At 43.4% G+C, this 18,242-nt stretch overlaps 2 protein-coding genes across 2 annotated transcripts in view; both read right to left on the bottom strand.

Annotated features, from left to right (window-relative positions):
- The window catches only part of nell2a (neural EGFL like 2a), a 202,852-nt gene extending 199,829 nt beyond the window's left edge, over positions 1–3,023 (bottom strand). Inside the window, exon 1 of the mRNA XM_079500915.1 lies at positions 2,959–3,023. The gene's annotated coding sequence lies outside the window, so the exon portion shown is untranslated. The remainder of the gene's footprint in view (positions 1–2,958) is intronic.
- On the bottom strand, positions 1,459–17,750 carry dbx2 (developing brain homeobox 2; the record flags this gene model as incomplete). Its single annotated transcript, XM_079502252.1, has 5 exons — positions 1,459–1,518; positions 9,581–9,733; positions 10,284–10,468; positions 12,859–12,963; positions 17,399–17,750. The coding sequence occupies 5 exons, from the start codon at positions 17,748–17,750 to the stop codon at positions 1,459–1,461; spliced, it is 855 nt and encodes a 284-aa protein (XP_079358378.1).
- Positions 17,751–18,242: the final 492 nt, after the last annotated feature.

Here is an 18,242-nt window from a genome sequence, read left to right as displayed (position 1 = left end):
CACGGAGATGGTCTAAAAGTGTGAAAAACGTATTTTTCATTTCACTACACCCTTTTTGAAAAAAATATATATGTTAATGACGTTTAGAAGATTTAGAAGTTAACACTTTCGAAATGTGTCTTTGTGTGCAATATGTGGTTTTAGATATTTTAGATTTTAGCAGTGAGGCGGTGGGTATGTAAGGGCTAGCCTTCCCAAAAATTATGCTGGGTATTTTTCAAATATATAATCTGCAACACATTTTGAGCATGTACATCTGTCATTTTTTATACTTTTGCGTGACACTATATGATCAAGTAGGCTATAGGCCATTATTTTATGGAAAAAAATCACACATGTGTGAAGTGAGGGGCACCTTTATCATCATACATCACATTCCGTGCTCAGTCAATCAAATCATCACATTCCGTGGTACGGACACACACACAAAGCTGTGCATAGGAGGGGCTAGCGCCCCTCAAAACCATAAAAAGTTAAATTGTGGAAATAAGTAATCCGAGTTCCCAGAGTTTTTGCCAGGGGAAATAAGAGGCCGATCTGACCCATAAGGCCTGGCTTAATCTTTATTTAGATGGCACAGCAAGATCCTATCTAGTGAGATGCATGCCCCAGTGCAGTCTTTATGCGCTTATGTTTTATGCACAGATATTACTTCATCCTTCACGTCCATGGGACCAATTTTTATTTTCTATAATGCCACAGACGAATAACAGTCCACACTATTGATCCATAATGTATAAATGGTCAACCATTTTGCCCCCCTATTTTAGGCATGTTTTATTATTGGCTTTCAAACGTTTTGCAGAAATCTTTGAAAATTGTGAAAAGAGCAGATCTACAAGGTCACAATGCATCATGATGTGACGAGTTGTGAGCTTGTAGATCAGCTATTTTGTTGTACACTGATGTATAAATTATGGCTTAACCACTTGAACCCCAGCATCCCTATTCTGGGGTGGACCATTGCCAAAATAGGTCAACAGCAGATCAACATCAACGGGTCACAAACAACTCATTGTGAGCTTGTAGAACAGCTATTTTGGGTAAAATGGTAAATGGCGCATTTATATAGTGCCTTTATCCAAGACGCTTTACATAGATTGTGCATTCCATTCAACCATTCACACACACATTCATACAACGATGGCAGAGGAAACCGTGCAAGGCACCAACCTACTCATCGGGAGCAATTAGGCACTCAAAAATGGGAAATCAAAATGGGAACCTCCCTTCCGGTATGCTAATACAATATACGATTATACGTATACGGTAACTTAATCAATTGCCAATTGGGCTGGTTATAGCTGGGTTTGGATACTGCTCTGCTTCACCTCAGGGGTACCAATTAGCCCCTTTTGGGACCCTCGGTTACCGTTTCTGAATTTTGGACGTCGGTACCCCAGGGTCCCTCAGTACTTATTCCACTCTCCATGGGAGACAGATGTACATACCCTCCGTTCACGCCGTGCTGCGCTCCGCTTGAGGGTCGGTGAGATGTTTCAAAGATGCATAAAGCAGCTATAGGAGACGGAAACGTGGGAGAAATCACATTAAGCGCCGATGCCGTTAAGTATTTTTTAGAAGTTTTGGCTGCTCTGAAATTCTCTCTTCCTCACTTCCTTATTGACTTCCCATTGTACCGCCTCCCGCACCGAGACTGGCTAGCTGCACGTCCTAGTTACTGCCTCTGATTGGCCGACCGCGTGCATGCAAGATGTTTATAATGCTGTTGTGTCGTGGGAGGCGGGACATGGGAAGTGAGGAAGCGAGAATTTCAGAGCAGCCAAAACTTAAAAATACTTAACGGCATCGGCGCTTAACCGTTTCCGTCCATCCGACGTGTCAGCACGTCCTAGGGGTCCCAATCGACGTGTCCTAAAGACGTGTGAGGACGTCCTAGCACATCCTCAATGATACGGGGCGAGATAAGAATATTCTGAATTTTTCCCTTTCTTTTATTTGTCAGTTCACCTCTCGGCTACCGTATGCTCCGCTCTGTCCCCATGTTAGCTTATCATTGAGTTAGCCGTTAGCGCGGCGGAAAGAATGACTCGTCTCTCCTAATCCAGGGCGCTTTCCGTGGTGTTGAACGGATCAATATACTGGCGCTTCATTTCTGCTCCTCATCCGTCTCTCCCGCAAAATATGAACGCTTTTTGGATCATATATTGTATAAACTAAAACGATCGCAATGTAAGCCAGCTATGTAAAGTGATTGTTTCCGGATCATGGCTTTCCGAGTAAAAGCGGCCATGTTTTTCCGGCACCCCAGAGCTCCTATTTTGAAGGACTTCCGGCACCGATTGTGTTAATGCGATTTCTTCCACGTTTCCGTTGTCTCCTATAGCCGCTTTATGCATCTTTGAAACATCTCACCGACACTCAAGCGGAGCGCAGCACAGCGTGAATGGAGGGTATGTACATCTGTCTCCCATGGAGAGTGGAATAAGTACTGAGGGACCCTGGGGTACCGATGTCCAAAATTCAGAAACGGTAACGGAGGGTCTCGAAAGGGGCTAGGGTACCAATAAAAGTACAGGAGTCATGGTCCTCTTTGGTGCATTTTAATAACATAATGCAGGTCAGACAAGTTGCATTGTTGTGTAATAAAGTTGTTGTTGGTTTCTGAAAGGAACATTAAACATCACAATATAGCTAATTAGCAAACCATACTGCAGCTTAAATAACAATACACATATCAACTATAAACCTTAAATCTATATGTAGAACAATCACATTTCAGTACACTCTGACATCAGTACACTCTGACATCTGCTGACAACCAGCTAGCATTAAATAGCTGAATAATGTAGCTACAGCATGCAGAGACCACTGGCATAGTTGAAATAACCAAATATCAGGCAATAACATAAACAAACATGACACATAGGTTGGAGCATGAAACACAATTAGGCCATAATATTACTTTCTGCAGTCTTGAATAATTGTAATACTCACTTTAGTCATGAACTCAAACTTCAGAACAATTAACCTGTACTGAATGAAAACAAACTCTACTGAGGCTAGCTGGCTAAGCTAGGCACTTGAGTCTCTAAACATGCTGACTGCACTTCCTCTCTATGCTGTGTTTAGCATACAGATTGCCACCTAGTGGCCTGGAGGTGTATTGTATGTCCTTAAACTACTCTGAATAAATTATAGTCCAGGGCCTTTGTAACACTGCTCTTCTATTGAGAGTTTGAGACATATCGTGTCGAAGGTCATGTCATGTAGACAAAGGATCTAACACGATTGCAATTTTCCCCTGAGCAAGCAGGTCGGCTCTATATTAGTTCAATGGTAAGAATTTTGCAAGAAACAGGGTTAAAATCTGGGGTATAGAAGAAAGTTACATGCATATGTGCATATGTTGTTTTTAGTATATCATACTGCATTACATTTCAGTTGTCAGTTCACAGTCACACACACACACACACACACACACACACACACACACACACACACACACACACACACACACACACACACACACACACACACACACACACACACACACACACAACATTTCCATAACAAATTGCAGACCAGCTGGACGTTAGTAGAAGGCTTTTCATTCAACATGTCCTGTTGAGAGACTGTAGGCTATATGAGTCCAGGAAGCATCATAGAGCATGACAGAGTGAAGAAGAGGCTGTTATCAAGGAAACAGCAAGCAGACACCATTGGGATTGTCTGACAGACTCCAAATCCTCTCTGACATTCAACGTCCTGCCATGATGGACCAGAGAGCGGTCTCTCGTCTCCAGCCTGGTATTAGGCCTATATTACTCCATTATTGCGGATGGGATGCAGAATTTCATCAGTTCCGCTCTGTCAAAATGTTATGGAAATGCATATATAGTATATGGGCCACATTGGCAAAAGCATAATGTCAATATGCTACTACAGTATGTCAGTAGTTCTTAAGCATTTTTTATCTCAAGGACCCCCAAATGTATGTTGTGTTTTACGTGTTATGAGTTATGACTCTTTTCAAAATATTTCAAAAATAGCCAAAGTATGAATCTGGCCACAGTGGCCTTAATGCCCCAGCTGACTGCACCACTTTCTCCTCTTTCACGTTCTTGTCAATATGTAGACAACAGGGTCTTTAGTTGAGATTCTGAATTCTTAACTCATCTGAGGCCCAATCTTTAAACCAATCCAGTGAATTTCCAGCCGAGCATGGATCAGATTGTAAATACGATCATGTATTTATTTATTTAACTGCATTATTACATTTAAAATAATCCTTAACCCTCAAATTAAATGAATTATTTCAATGGACTACTAAAATCTTGTTTTATTTGATGACCCATACAGCTCCATTTCAGATAACATGGTTGAACCATGGCGGGCATCCAGTGACCGGCTATTGTCTGTAAAACAAAGACAAGCAACCCCCCACGCCTTTAAACGGAAGCCAGAGAATCACATCTTCTAGGCCTGCATCTATATTCATTATTAATAATGCATTTCTGCTGGGTCCAGACACAGGAAATGTAATTACTTTCTATTGCCCACAAGTTGTCATTTCCTAAAGTGCCACCAGGAAAATAAGTCATTAAAACATGTTCCCAGACAAGACTACAAAGTAATAAATAAACGCACGTGCACCCACCAACGCACACTCAGCTACACGCACGCCAACGCAGGTGCGCGCGCACGCACACATGTACGCACGCACGCACGCACGCACGCACACACACACACACACACACGGCAAGGACAGCACAGGACAGCAAAAGTGTTTTTCTGTGTGTGCTTCTGTAAAAGTAAACAGATGGATGATTCAGTATACGATGCTCCTGGTCATAACGTTTATCATACAGAGACAAAAGGAGTGTGTGGTGACTTCAATGGGGGAAAAAAAACCTCATCTCACATTTCCTTTGGGAACAATCTGTTGCATAACTTTGTTGCAAGGTCATATTGAGTCGACCTTGTCTAAACATAGAAGATGTTTAGATGTTTAGTGATAGAAGTGTTTTGCATTCATAATGGCATGTTCCTAATTAATGGAATGGAATGGAATGGAATATATTAATTTCAAATGTTATTATGTTATTATAATTAGGCCTACTAGTAGGCCTATACTACTCTTACTGTCTTACTGTCTGCGTCCCTTTATGCCCATATATGAGTTCCATGACAGGCATGCCCAAATATGTAGTCTACGCAAGTCTATGACGTCATTATTGATTACTCCATATTGGGATTTTTTGTTTTAGATCCGCTGATCCAAACTCTCTTCCCACTCGGCGAATCACACCTTTGGGTGTGGATCAGCGTTCTATAGACACCAGCCTACATATTATACAGTATGCCCATATATGGTTCTGGACAACAGCCTATCCATCTGAGTGGCTCGACGCCGTGCACCGGGAATCGGAGGAACCAGATCCAACATTGAGGAACCGGAATCGGTTCCATCACATTTGGAAGCGTTTCCGGAACCGGTTTGTATCACACTGTCAGCTGGTATGTGTGGACGTCACGTCTGCTGTATGTATGTAGGCAATGGCATACAATTACAATACCAGTGGTTCTCAAACCTTTTAATTTCGTTGTGTAGGACGAAAATTGCTGATTTGCCCGTCTAGGCCTACATATGACGTAAATTCTCCATTCATTGTCAATGGCATGTCAATGTTTGTTCTACACTATAGCTGAATATAGGAGGGGCTAGCGCCCCTCACTTTACACAGATGTGATTTTTTGTTTTCTGACCTCAATTGCACTAAAAAATCACTCCTGTGTGTACTCACCGGTGCAACTATACGTACTGTACTGTAGTACACATACTACTCGTACTGTACTGTACTGTACTGTACTGTACTGTACTGTACTGTCCTGTACTGTCCTGTACTGTACTGTACTGTACTGTACTGTACTGTACTGTACTGTACTGTACTGTACTGTACTGTACTGTCTCCAAAGCTTGCCACTCTGGGAGGTGGTTTCAAAATTAAGTCCCCAAAAACGCTGTCTCCGTGTGGTGGAAAGGGCAGATTGGCTAAATACTTGCCCGGGTAACGCAGAATACGTCCTCATGTGGACACCACCTTATGCAGCAGTCATACCCAGACAGCAGCAGAGAGCTTTAGGACTCAGCAGCAGCAGCAGCAGTAGTGAGAATAAATTATGCATATGTATATGTAACGTAGCCACTTATTATGCCATCTTAGAATAAAAGTTAGCTTCATAGCATAATTGGCCATGTCATTTTTTGAATGTAACAAAGCATTCTGTTAGGCTGAGGACATCAGGTAGGCTAATAAGGCACACTCGAGCAACAGTATACTATGTAGAGTTAGGCAGAAATGTCAATTTGGCCAAAAAAGTACTAAGGCACATTATACTATGAGGCTAATGTAGATGAATGGACTGCTGCACTTTCTCCACAGCGGTCCTAACAGACTTGATACTGTGCACGGTAGGCTATATTTCATTCTCTCAGCGCCATCTTGTGGACAGTGCTGTGAATTTAAAGCATCTGACCACAGATCATATGACACTGATGGCAATCAATGCAGGCATGCAGTGTCTCCCTTGTCAAGTTGTCAACGACCCCCAAAATGCATAGGCCTATGTATTTGGCAGCGGACCGCATCTGAAAATGTTTTTTGCCAGGGGACCCCTCCCCCAGAAGAGAAGATTTATGTAACTGAGAAGATTTATGTTAGGCTACATATAATAACAAAAAATCTTATGTAACATAAATATATGCCTACAGTCTATATAGGCCTATGTAGGCCTATATGTATATTCCTTTGGAGACAAGGAAGGGACCGCACACTCCAAAGATGGAAGGAATCCAGACTTAATGCGTCATTTTAGATGAATGCGTCGTGCAAATACAATTCGAAAATATAGCTGCAAGCAACGATAAGGCGGGACCAAGCAAGAAGGCATGAAGACCATGTAATTGCGACAGGGTCGGTTTTAATTGTGTGTGTGGGGGGGGGTGAGTTTAGGTGATCTAAAGGTCAGAGGTCAAAAGTAAGAGCACGCTACTTGAGTATGCTACTTGTTTCATTGCTGACGGTCAAACGGTTCATGAGCTATGCGTGGTCAAAGTTTTCATTTTCATTTGAGTGCACCGCCCTTTGGCCAATGGTCGTGGGCTTCGCATCCTCACCGTTTGGCATTGGAGCCTCTACAACGGTGCCCGTTGGGCACAGGCCTACTTGGAATGATGTAAGTTTGAAATGCATGCCCCACCCAGATATTATGTCTGTCTCCCTTTGATGCCCATATATTCTTTGTAAGGCATGCCCAAATATGGAGTTTATGCAGCCAGCTTGTGGAGTTCTGTGTCAGGCATGCCCAAATATGGAGTGTTTTGAGGTCAGAACAAGCCAGCTCCCTATATGGACGCTGGGCAGGGAGGGGCCCGGTCCAGAGCCCGGGCAGAGGCCTTTTTGGGGCGGTTCTGGACAACCGTGGGTCCGACCGCCTCGACACCGGGCACCGCACCCCCTGTGGTGGTGTGGAATGCGTGTGTCGAACTTGAAGCCGGTGGGGCTAACGGTTCTCGAGTTGGATAAACAGGTCCTCGTTGTACTTCTAGTGAGAGCAGGAGTGGTGGCTCTCGTGGCTCAAGTCCCTCTGTCGTTTTAACAGTTTTTGCATAACTAGTTCTGCAGGAAAAAAATGGTCCGACTAGGTTGTTGTACCAACCGTTCTGGTTACTGGTTGATTGAAGTTCTAGATGTGAAGATGAGTCAATAATCAGGGCTCCCTGAAAGATTTTATTTACAGTCGATACAGGTATCAAAGTTAAAAAAGTAAAAACAAAGAAGAAGATAAATGTACAAAATATACAGAGTGAAATTTGACTTCAAAAATATGTTTTAATAATAAAGAAAGCTTTAGTGTAAAGCTTAGTAAATATGACGCATTGGAGGGGAAAGCCTCTTACAGTGATAATAGCTAATGCAAATCGTCGCTGGCGGGAACGCTTTTGGAAAAGTCCAAAAGCGTTACTTTTCAGGAAATGGAATGAAAAAAGCTAGGGATGTCCCGATCACGTTTTCTGCCCCGATCCGATTTCGATCATTTTATTTTGAGTATCTGCCGATACTGATTTTTTTCCCGGTCCAATATTTATATTAACACTTATGCCATATCACAATAATACAATATCCAAAATCACAGACAATAATCACAGACTAATATAATATCATGATATGGATATAAATAATAGCAACGTTTTCTTGCTCCCGATCAGATTCCCAATCAGATTCCGAGCATTGAAACACAGATTTAGTTTTTCTTCCATTTCCTGAAGAGTGATAATATTTACCTCTGACGATGCTGTACAGCAGTGGTTCTCAATCTGTGGGTCAGGACACCCAGGGGGGTCCCCACATGGCTTTGGGGGGTCCCCAGATGACAGTTAATGGACAATTTAAGGTAAGTATAAGGTAACTTTTGGTCTGTACCGTGCATGTTCAAATCATATACCATTTTCAAAGCATGCTATAGTATTATTCTTTACTTTTTTCACATTTTTGAGGGGAGGGGAAATTGGCAATTTCACATAGAGGTGCCCAGGACTTCTCGATCAGGTGCCTGTTCTTCCTGTATCCAACAAGACAAATGCAGTGATATACACTGATTATAATGAGTGTTAGTCTTTGCAAGACGTGTTTTCCATCCACACACATTTGTTAACTCTCTCTCTTACAGACTTGGCTCGGCTGGCAAGGTAGCCAAGTCACAGCCACGGTTTGATGGTCACAATCAGCTAATAATGTGTCCATCAACAATGTTTATGTCGTGGCTGAGTGGCCGACTGAAACTCTGAATAAGAGCACCAGGAGAATGCCACACATATATCGTCGCTGTCGGGGCAGGAACCTCATATCTCCATGTATTACAACATACAGTAGGTGTTTTCGTAAATGAATGCTCCTGCTACTTCGCCATGCACTACACGTGTCGCACAAGCGCAGGCTAGCGGAAAATGGCTGATTTACAAGCTCACAATGCATGCGAAGTGTTGTGAACTTGTAGGCCTGCTAGTTCCACTAAATACATTTGAAAGTATAAGTGAAAGTGGTTAAGTCTGTTCCGTGTGTTTTAAGAGCTTGTGACTAAATGATAACTAAATTGGATCCTTTGGAACAGAGGTTCTCTGTTTTCCTCATTCTTTGAAAAGTAACAGTTTGGGGACATACAAGGTTTCCACCCAACAGTGACGATATCGTCTCGGTCGGATGGAATCCTCTCATGTCCAAAACTGTACCTTTCAGGATAATAAAAAAAAAAGGCAAAAGTAGCAGATCTACATGCTCAAAGTGCATTGCGTGCTACTTTTGATTATTTTGTGTGACGCTGTACTGTATGATCGAACCTCTCATACGTATGGAGATAAGGGGATCCGACAGCAACGATATCAAGTATAAACAAATCAGTGTGGACTTAGCGCATGCGTCAGAGTCTCAGGTTGTGTACAGGTCTTTCCAGGGCGGCAGGGGGAGTTATAGCGCAGCAGGGAAACACCTGCCGGCAAGGACTCCCTCTCCTTCTCCCTTTCCCTGGCAGTGTTGTTCTGTGAAGGCGATGGTCTGACTGATGGTGTGGTTAAAGGCGCTGCTTCTGGGGGTTCCTCCTCTGGAGAGAGGCCCTGGGCCAACAGCTCGTCCATGGGAGAGCGTGCGCTTTGGACCTCCTTCTCCTTGCAGTTCCTCCACTTCATCCTGCGATTCTGGAACCAGATCTTCACCTATATATACCAGGATGATAGATAGACATTGGGCTTCCGCTTTGGGATGGCCATACCCTGAAGAAGGCCATGGGGCCACTAGTCAACGCATGGGTTATCCCCGATTCCCCATCATAGCTTTGAACTCAATTCAGTGATGAAATAGCAATGATAAGCCATCTCAATAAAGTCTTTTTTTTACCAACCAAAGAGCATCTTTTTATTGCACGTTTTGAGTCCCCAACCAAAGAGCACTCCAGACATTTTCTTTTTTTTCTGTTTATGGATTGTCTTTGATTAGGAATAATAACCCCTTGAGATGTACTGTAGCATGTTGTTTTTGAAGGGGTCCTGAAGACAATAATAGCCTACAATATAAACACACTAATACAAAACAATGAAATACATCAACCAAAAAATACATCATTGTACATCCGCTATTTCTGAACATTTTTGGAAAACTCAGGTGGGGGTTCCGTAACCAAATATCTATGAATTTGGGGGGGGGGGGTCCTTGACACGTAAACGTTTGAGAAGGATAACCGTAGTAAAGTCGCTAAGATTAGGTTACCTGTGACTCCTTGAGGCTGAGGTGAGCTGCCAGTTTGTTCCTGTCTGTCTTGCTGATGTACTTCTGTCTCCGGAACGTTCTCTCCAGCTCCTTCCGCTGGTCGTCAGAGAACACGGCCCTCCTCAGGATCCCTCGGCGGGATTTGGTGCTCATGTTGTGGGGCCACATTGAAAGGTTGGCTTCCTCTGTATGATGGTCAAAGGGGGAGGAGGAGGAGGAGGGGGGACACACACACAATTGCTTTGTGAATGCATTGTAACCCCCCCTGGCAACCAGGTTGACAACTTGACACAACGAGAATAATCTGTAATGTTTCATCGGTACATTTTCATTGTCAGTTAAATCAATTATTTGCTTTTTGACCCAATGTGCACCTAGGCCTTAGGCCTCGTCATTGTCAAGCAAATATACAGTATAATTATGACAAATAGGTAGGAGGCACAAGTGGCAAACAGGAGACGACATAAGAAGTAATGTAATAAGTATAATGGAGCAAGATGGCTAAAACCATAACCACATGAACCCTTGCATTCCTATTCTTAATGGGCAAACATTCAGTGAAACTAGTACATCGACAAGCTCACAATACGTTACAACATGACGCATTGTCCGCTTATAACTATTTTCAGCAGATATTTGATGTAGACTCTATATCAAAAGAATATAGTCCAGGGGAGCACCGGTCAAGTAAGTATAGGATTCAAGTGTAGGGAAAAAAAGTTGTTTTCCCCATTTTCTTTTTCAAATGCTTGCTTTGTTCACGTGAAAAACGATGTGCACTTTCCCCAACTGTACCAAATCGACCAGCTTTTCAATCCTAACATGACACTTGTTTTTGGCCACACTTACTTTATCACTCATTCTCCACTCATGGGGGTTTCTCTCCAATCTGTCCAATTTAACAAACTGGGGGTGACTAAAGAGAGAATTGAAAGGCCTTTCCACTGGGGTAAAAGGGGGATTTGGTGAACTCTGAGGGCCAATCCCACGCTGCTTCACTCACAGGTGCACGCACAACAAAAGTCAAGTGGGACGATTTATCCAAACCATTCAGTGTTGCCTTTTTAATCTGTACGACAAATCTGCACACAGACCACCTCTAGGGAGCACATAACAGGCTCGGACACGCTCTTCACTCCCCTATTGGGACACAAAGGCTTCCACTTAAACGGCCGATTACCGGGTCAGTCGTGGGCTACGTGTGTGTCTCTCCCCATGTGGCCCCTGTGGGACGTCCAACAATGGGCCGGCTCAGAGCAAAGGCCAGCGCTCGCTCTCTCCGGCTCAGTGCCCCGGCACTAAATCTTTTCACTCGCAGGTATGAAGCCCGGTTTGTATGCGAAGATGATCTCAAATAAGTCTATAAAAGTCACCTTCATTGAATGCTTTATGGTCCCAGTGGAGAAGCCTCGAATGGACTTGGAAGGACAGGGCTGGGGGGTGAAAGGAGGGGGTTGTTGCAGCGAGGCTCTTTAACTACACAATGGGGCAAGGGGGATGTTCCTGGCACAGCCCTGTTCTTCTGCAGAGGAATGGATGCAGAGTCTCTTTTTTTGTGCTCAGCGGAGTTCATTGCTGCAGTTGAAAAATTGCAGTGGGGTCGCGTGTGGATGCTGGAGTGAAAGTGGCGATTGGTCACGGACCAGACCTGGCATTGTTGCGTTGCTGGGCACTGTGGGAAAGTGTCAGCCCATTAAGGGTATAGCTCGGAGGGCCAGGGGGGGTTGAAGGCTTTCTGAACCACCGTGCTGTTTTCTACCTCACTTGACTGACATCATTGGATGTAGCAACCATCTCTTTTAGCCCCTGATAAGACTGTATTAATGTTAATTTAACTCAGAGTGACCAAATGTAACCAAATGTAACCCTTGGGTCCATTTGGTCACTCTCAGAGGTACAAATGGGTAACAAATGAACACTACTCAGTGCTGTGCAGAATGCCATGGAAGAACAGCAGAATTTAACTTTTTTGCAGAATGATTACACACATGAATCACATGCATAGAAATGAGACTTCTAATTACTCAATGATGATGCAATGATGATACTCTTGGAGCGTTCACATTTTGTCCGAAATTAAAAGGTAAAAACAATTTCCTTTCTATTTCTTTCTTTCTTTTTTTACATTCACAGCCAAACATTTGAATATGAGAGGTGGGAAATACAATGTTTTAAAACAACCTTCCCTCAGCTCAGCATCAAGAGTCTGCAGGCCTGTTAAATGTAATCTTAATCTGACAGAAGACAAGATCTGTGTTAGCTCTGCACACATATATACCAGCGAAAGTGTGTATCCGAGAATACAAAGAGGGAGGGTCCCCGGGGGGGACCCCTCACACACACACACACACACACACACACACACACACACACACATCCCCATCCACCACCCTAAACAACCGTGAATGGCCATGAATAGTGCTGTGCAGTAGTTGAGCGGAGAATTAGCTCCTTGGCGTAGCAATTGGTAATTAGCTGCAGAAAGCCAGCGGAGAGCCCCCCGCGGTGAAGGCTCTATAGAGGGGAGCTGATGATGCATGGCTGATGAGGCCATGCAACGCAACACAACACTCACTGGGGAAGACGGGAGGCGGGCTGGACCCACCGCAGCACGTTGCCAGGAGGTACTGCTGCTGCGTCGCCGGGCCCTGCAGGAAAACACTGCTGCTCAGCACCATGCCTGCAGGGAAACACATACACAAAGTACATAGTTTCATATTAATCCATTTCGGACTGAAAAAAAAGGCTTCTAAATCCTAAATTTTTTCTGAAAAACCTATGTTTCTATGTCAGTGGTGCCAACCTTTTTCATGTCAAGGACCCCCAGAATTATCTCTATTGGGCCACGGACCACCATCTCAAAATATGAAGTTCCAAGGACCCCCCAGAAGGCCAGAAGCAAATATTTTAGTTAAAAATGTTCGCTCTGAAATATATATTCAAAGATTTGTGCCACATTTTGATGATTTTTCAAAACTAGCAGACCTACAAGCTTGTAGCGTGGCACTCGGTGCCGCGCTTGTAGATCTGCTATTTTTTAATAGCTAAAGTATAACACAATGTTTAAAACGCCAAATAATAGCTTCTACTGTCTACTTTTTTGTTTTGAGCCGTTTCATGCCAATTCATGTATTTAATTCCTCCCCACACACATTTCTGTCACCGCTGTTGTATCCTATACCGACTCACCTGCCAGCGAGGAGCACCCACAAGGACGATATATAATAGCCTTCATCCTACTCCTCCACCACCATTAGCCTTTTCATGTCGTCCCCCCCCCCCCCCCCCCTAGAAGGCGCTCGCGCACCACAAGGGGTGCACGCACCACAGTTTGGGAACCATAGACACACACCATGGTGGATTTGAACCCACAACCTCCACAATGGTGGGCAGGCACTTTTACTATTGCGCCACATGGGCACTCTACTTTCTACTTCTACTAATACGTTGTACTGTTGTTGATGCAGTATGTGGTAGCAAGATGTGATGGTACAGTGGTTCCAGTGTTGATTTCGTCTACTAAAACTAAGACTAAAAATGTTCGTCGACTACCTTTTTCCACTGACGAAAACTAAATGGAAACTAAATAAAAACTAAGCTATGATGACTAAAGCTAAGACTAAATAACTAAGACTAAATATACTGACAATTTCGTCAACAAATAAAAAACTAGACTAAAATGTTAGGAAGGGACTAATGGACAAGAGATCCAGTCATTTTACAATTAGTTGCATGCTGATCTACAAGCTCACAAAGTAGAGTAGATCGGCTATTTTCAGCAATTGAAAAAAACAGTCATTACGACGGCATCAAGGCCCGCCAAAAAACATTTCAGTCGACTAAATCAACTGTAGATTTAGTCGACTAAAATCTTATGTTATTTAGTCGACTAAAACTAGACTAACACTAAAACATTCCAGGTGACTAAAATTTGCTGCCAGAACAACACAACAGTGGTTCTCAAAGGTTTTCCATGTTCAGTTCAATAAGCTCACAACGCATCACATTGTGAGCTTGTTGTTGATGTATGGTTAAAGTTGTTCAACTGGTTTAAACAATTTTTTTACTGGGGACCCCCTGGAACCCCACACCCACTGTGATAGTACACGTATATATGCATGCCACACCGAAGTGTTAATTTAACTCTCAGTGTGCACAATGATTGTAACTAAATGGACCCATATGAGTACATTATGTACAAGGGGGCCGTGCGGCAGTGGCTCAGGAGGTACATATGAGTACATTATGTACAAGGGGGCCGTGCGGCAGTGGCTCAGGAGGTACATATGAGTACATTATGTACAAGGGGGCCGTGCGGCAGTGGCTCAGGAGGTACATATGAGTACATTATGTACAAGGGGGCCGTGCGGCAGTGGCTCAGGAGGTACATATGAGTACATTATGTACAAGGGGGCCGTGCGGCAGTGGCTCAGGAGGTACATATGAGTACATTATGTACAAGGGGGCCGTGCGGCAGTGGCTCAGGAGGTACATATGAGTACATTATGTACAAGGGGGCCGTGCGGCAGTGGCTCAGGAGGTAGAGCGATCGCTTGGGATAAAGCGTAAAGTTTCCGGTTAGATCCTCAGCTCCCCCTAGCCTCGGTCCCAGCCTTACTCATCTGCGAAGAGAAAAGCCTGGTCACGACCTAAAGCAGAGAGTGTATCGGCGGAAGTGTCGGGCCGCCAGATGTATTTCCCCCGGATACGATATATATTTCACATGGAGAATGTAAACAGATTTGTAAAGCGTCAACGTAATTTCCTTGAGCGATAGTTCCACCAAAATCCCGTAACATCCGCCACCCCCCAAAAAATGCAGCTCCCCCTGGATTTGTGTCCAAGTGTTCTTGCTCAAGACACGGAACCACCATTTGCTCCCAATGAACATGTTGGTGCCTTGTGTGTGTGAATGTAATACACATTGTGAAGTGCTTTGGATAAAGGCACTATATATAAATGTACCCTTTGATTACATCTTGTACACCCTCAGAGGGTGAACTAAACCTACAGGGCCAAAATACATTTCTGACCGTGTGTGATATCATGAACCATCCACATCTCTCAGGTCGTCTGCCATCTGTCCCTAAAAACCAAAGATAAATGTGGGTGGAGCAGTATGTTTTTTTATGCACCACATATCTGTAACAAACTCCAAGAAAACTGGACTAAATACCCTTCTGAACCAGGGTCTACCACGTGGGAGGCCAAACCTACGCTGTACTTCCAAAGCACAATCCCTTGCTTTGCCAGAGGAGAGCAAAGCAAAGAGATTGTATTCACTAGCCTCAGGCAGTACTATAAAATGGTAAATGGTGCATTTATATAGCGCCTTTATCCAAGGCGCTTTACATAGATTGTGCATTACATTCACCCATTCACACACACATTCATACACCGATTGCGGCGGAAGCCATGCAAGGTACCAACCAGCACATCGGGAGCAATTTGGGGTTCAGTGTCTTGCCCAAGGACACTTCGACATGTAGACAGGAGGAGCCGGGATTCGAACCGCCGACCCATGGATCATTGGACGACCTGCTCTACCTCTTGAGCCACAGTCGCCCCATGTCAACCAGTAAAGTATCCTACAGTTCTCAATGGAGTATACTAGTAAGTATAGGGACTATGAATCAGACCACCTAACAGTTATCTGTCTGTGACGGCAAGACTATACATCCTCAATTCAGACCACCTCCAACCACTGCACATGACCAATTAATTATAATGTACATGCTAGTCTAGTCTATACAGATTAAAATAACTTATTCTTTCAAATAAGTCCCAGATTGCAGGTTTAACACTCAGGGAATTTACTGTGCATGAGGAAATATATCTCCTGCTCCTTTTGTACAGTTTTACAGTTAACACATGGTAGCACATATACTCACTCTCATTGGTGGAAGAAATACTCTTCCACCAATGCAATAATAAGCGACTTAAAGTAGAAATGCTTTTTTGTTTTCAAAATCTTTAGAAAATAGCAGATCCACAAGCTCACAGTGTAACATGTTGTGAGCTGGTAGTTTGGCTATTTTTGTACTTGAGTAAATGTACTTCGCTACTTTCCACCACTGGTCACTCTGATAAGAACGTCTGTTAAAGGCGTAGCTTTGTGCGTTTCGAGCTTGTGGATCTGCTACTTTTGTGTGACACTGTAGCATGATCAAGTAGGACAATGATTTACGAGAAAAGCAAAGATACTGTATGACATGTCATAGCGATCAATAAAAGCAACCTTACACTATCTACTCATTTACTTTGAGAGTTCCTGGCTCAGACTCAAAATCAAATGCACCTGTGGAGCTACCATAGTCTGTTTATAATCAATCTATGGTACAATCTATCTACACTGAAGTGGTTGAATTGTATAGTAGTTAAGTTTGCTTATTTAAATTACACACAAAACTGTGAATTGCCAGCATCATGAAGCTAGAGCTACTTGAAATTGAAATGTCCTTTACTGTTAGAGCAAAGACATGTATGGCATTGTGGAGGAGAAAACGGTGATTTTAGTTTACAATACATTAACCACTGAGCCTCGTAAGTACAAATTCAAACACACAATTACTTGATTAGTAACAATTTCAATTACTTAGACAACTTCAACATTTCAGTATTAATATATATTTTTTTTTAAAGCTGATGTGATGTGAAGATAAACAAAAATATTGTTTAATAATACTATTGAATTTGAACTAATTATATTATGTATTGCTCATTTGGTAGAATATTTGTCTGTACGATCTATGAGCCGTTACAGTTAATGGCAGGTACAGTATGGACATTTGTGTTCCTTGTTATTAGCTGATAATAAACCGTGAAAGAAAAACATGTTGAATAGATTATAAAAATCAAACTGGTTGGAGAAATAGACAATACATAGACAATGGAAATAGACAATGCATGACAATTATTTTTGTATAAATGGAGAAATAGACACAGACACACAGACAGACAGACAGACAGACAGACAGACAGACAGACAGACAGACAGACAGACAGACAGACAGACAGACAGACAGACAGACAGACAGACAAATAAAATAACAATGAAAAGGAAGAGGGGGGAAAGGAAGAGGTACATTAGATTTGTTAAAACTATATTGGTTTACCTGTGTTTGGCAGAAAAGGGCTGCCTAGGAGGTCTTTGACCTGTTGACAGTACTGTGGAAGCACCTGGCCCTGATGGCTGATCAATGGGTACGCTCCATGCTGAAGGCCCCAGGAGTAGGACGTCCTCCGTGGGGATTCACAACAAGGTGCTTGCCTCCGATGATGATGATGATGATGATATCCGCTTATCCTCCCCTCCTCCGCAATTATGGCCGCCGCCGCCGCCGTCCCTGATGATCTCAGCAGATTGTCAATGAGGAAGCTCTTCCCCGTGCTCCCAAACCCCTGTGGAGCAGGAGGAAGAGACCCAGCCATATTCTTCGTCTTCTTGCGCCACTGGCCTGAGACCATCCTGTTCACACGGTTAACCCTGACACTTCTCTCTCTCTCTCTCTCCCTCCAGCTCCAGTCACAGCTCAATGACACTAAACTCTCCTTAAATCTCTCCCTGGGAGTGACCAGGCCAACTTCATTAAAGTCTGGAGGGAGAAAACAACAGTGCTCTCCTCTTCCTCTTTTTAGGGCCTGCACTCTCTGCACTTTTTTTTCTTTTTACTATAGGAGCCGTGCCGTGATTGGCCGAGAGGCTCTAAATGCCGCTTCTCAATGCAGATAAGGCCGGGTCCCTTTTTTCTGGAGTGGCAGAAGGTGGGTCCGCTCTCTTTCATTACGTCAACCGGCCTATTAAATGATAGACACCAGAGACAATGAATCGCTGGCCATAGTTTAACATGCGCCAAACAGTTCTCTCCCAGTAGTAAATAGTTTTCTCTTTTCATCAGCCTCCTTCCAGAGATCTCCATTGTGGCTCATACAGACCCATGGCCTATTAAATACTTAGCA

This window comes from Electrona antarctica (genome assembly GCF_951216825.1).
Source record: "Electrona antarctica genome assembly, chromosome: 5".
Classification (NCBI taxonomy): domain Eukaryota; kingdom Metazoa; phylum Chordata; class Actinopteri; order Myctophiformes; family Myctophidae; genus Electrona; species Electrona antarctica.
This window is presented reverse-complemented; position numbering and strand designations above follow the sequence as displayed.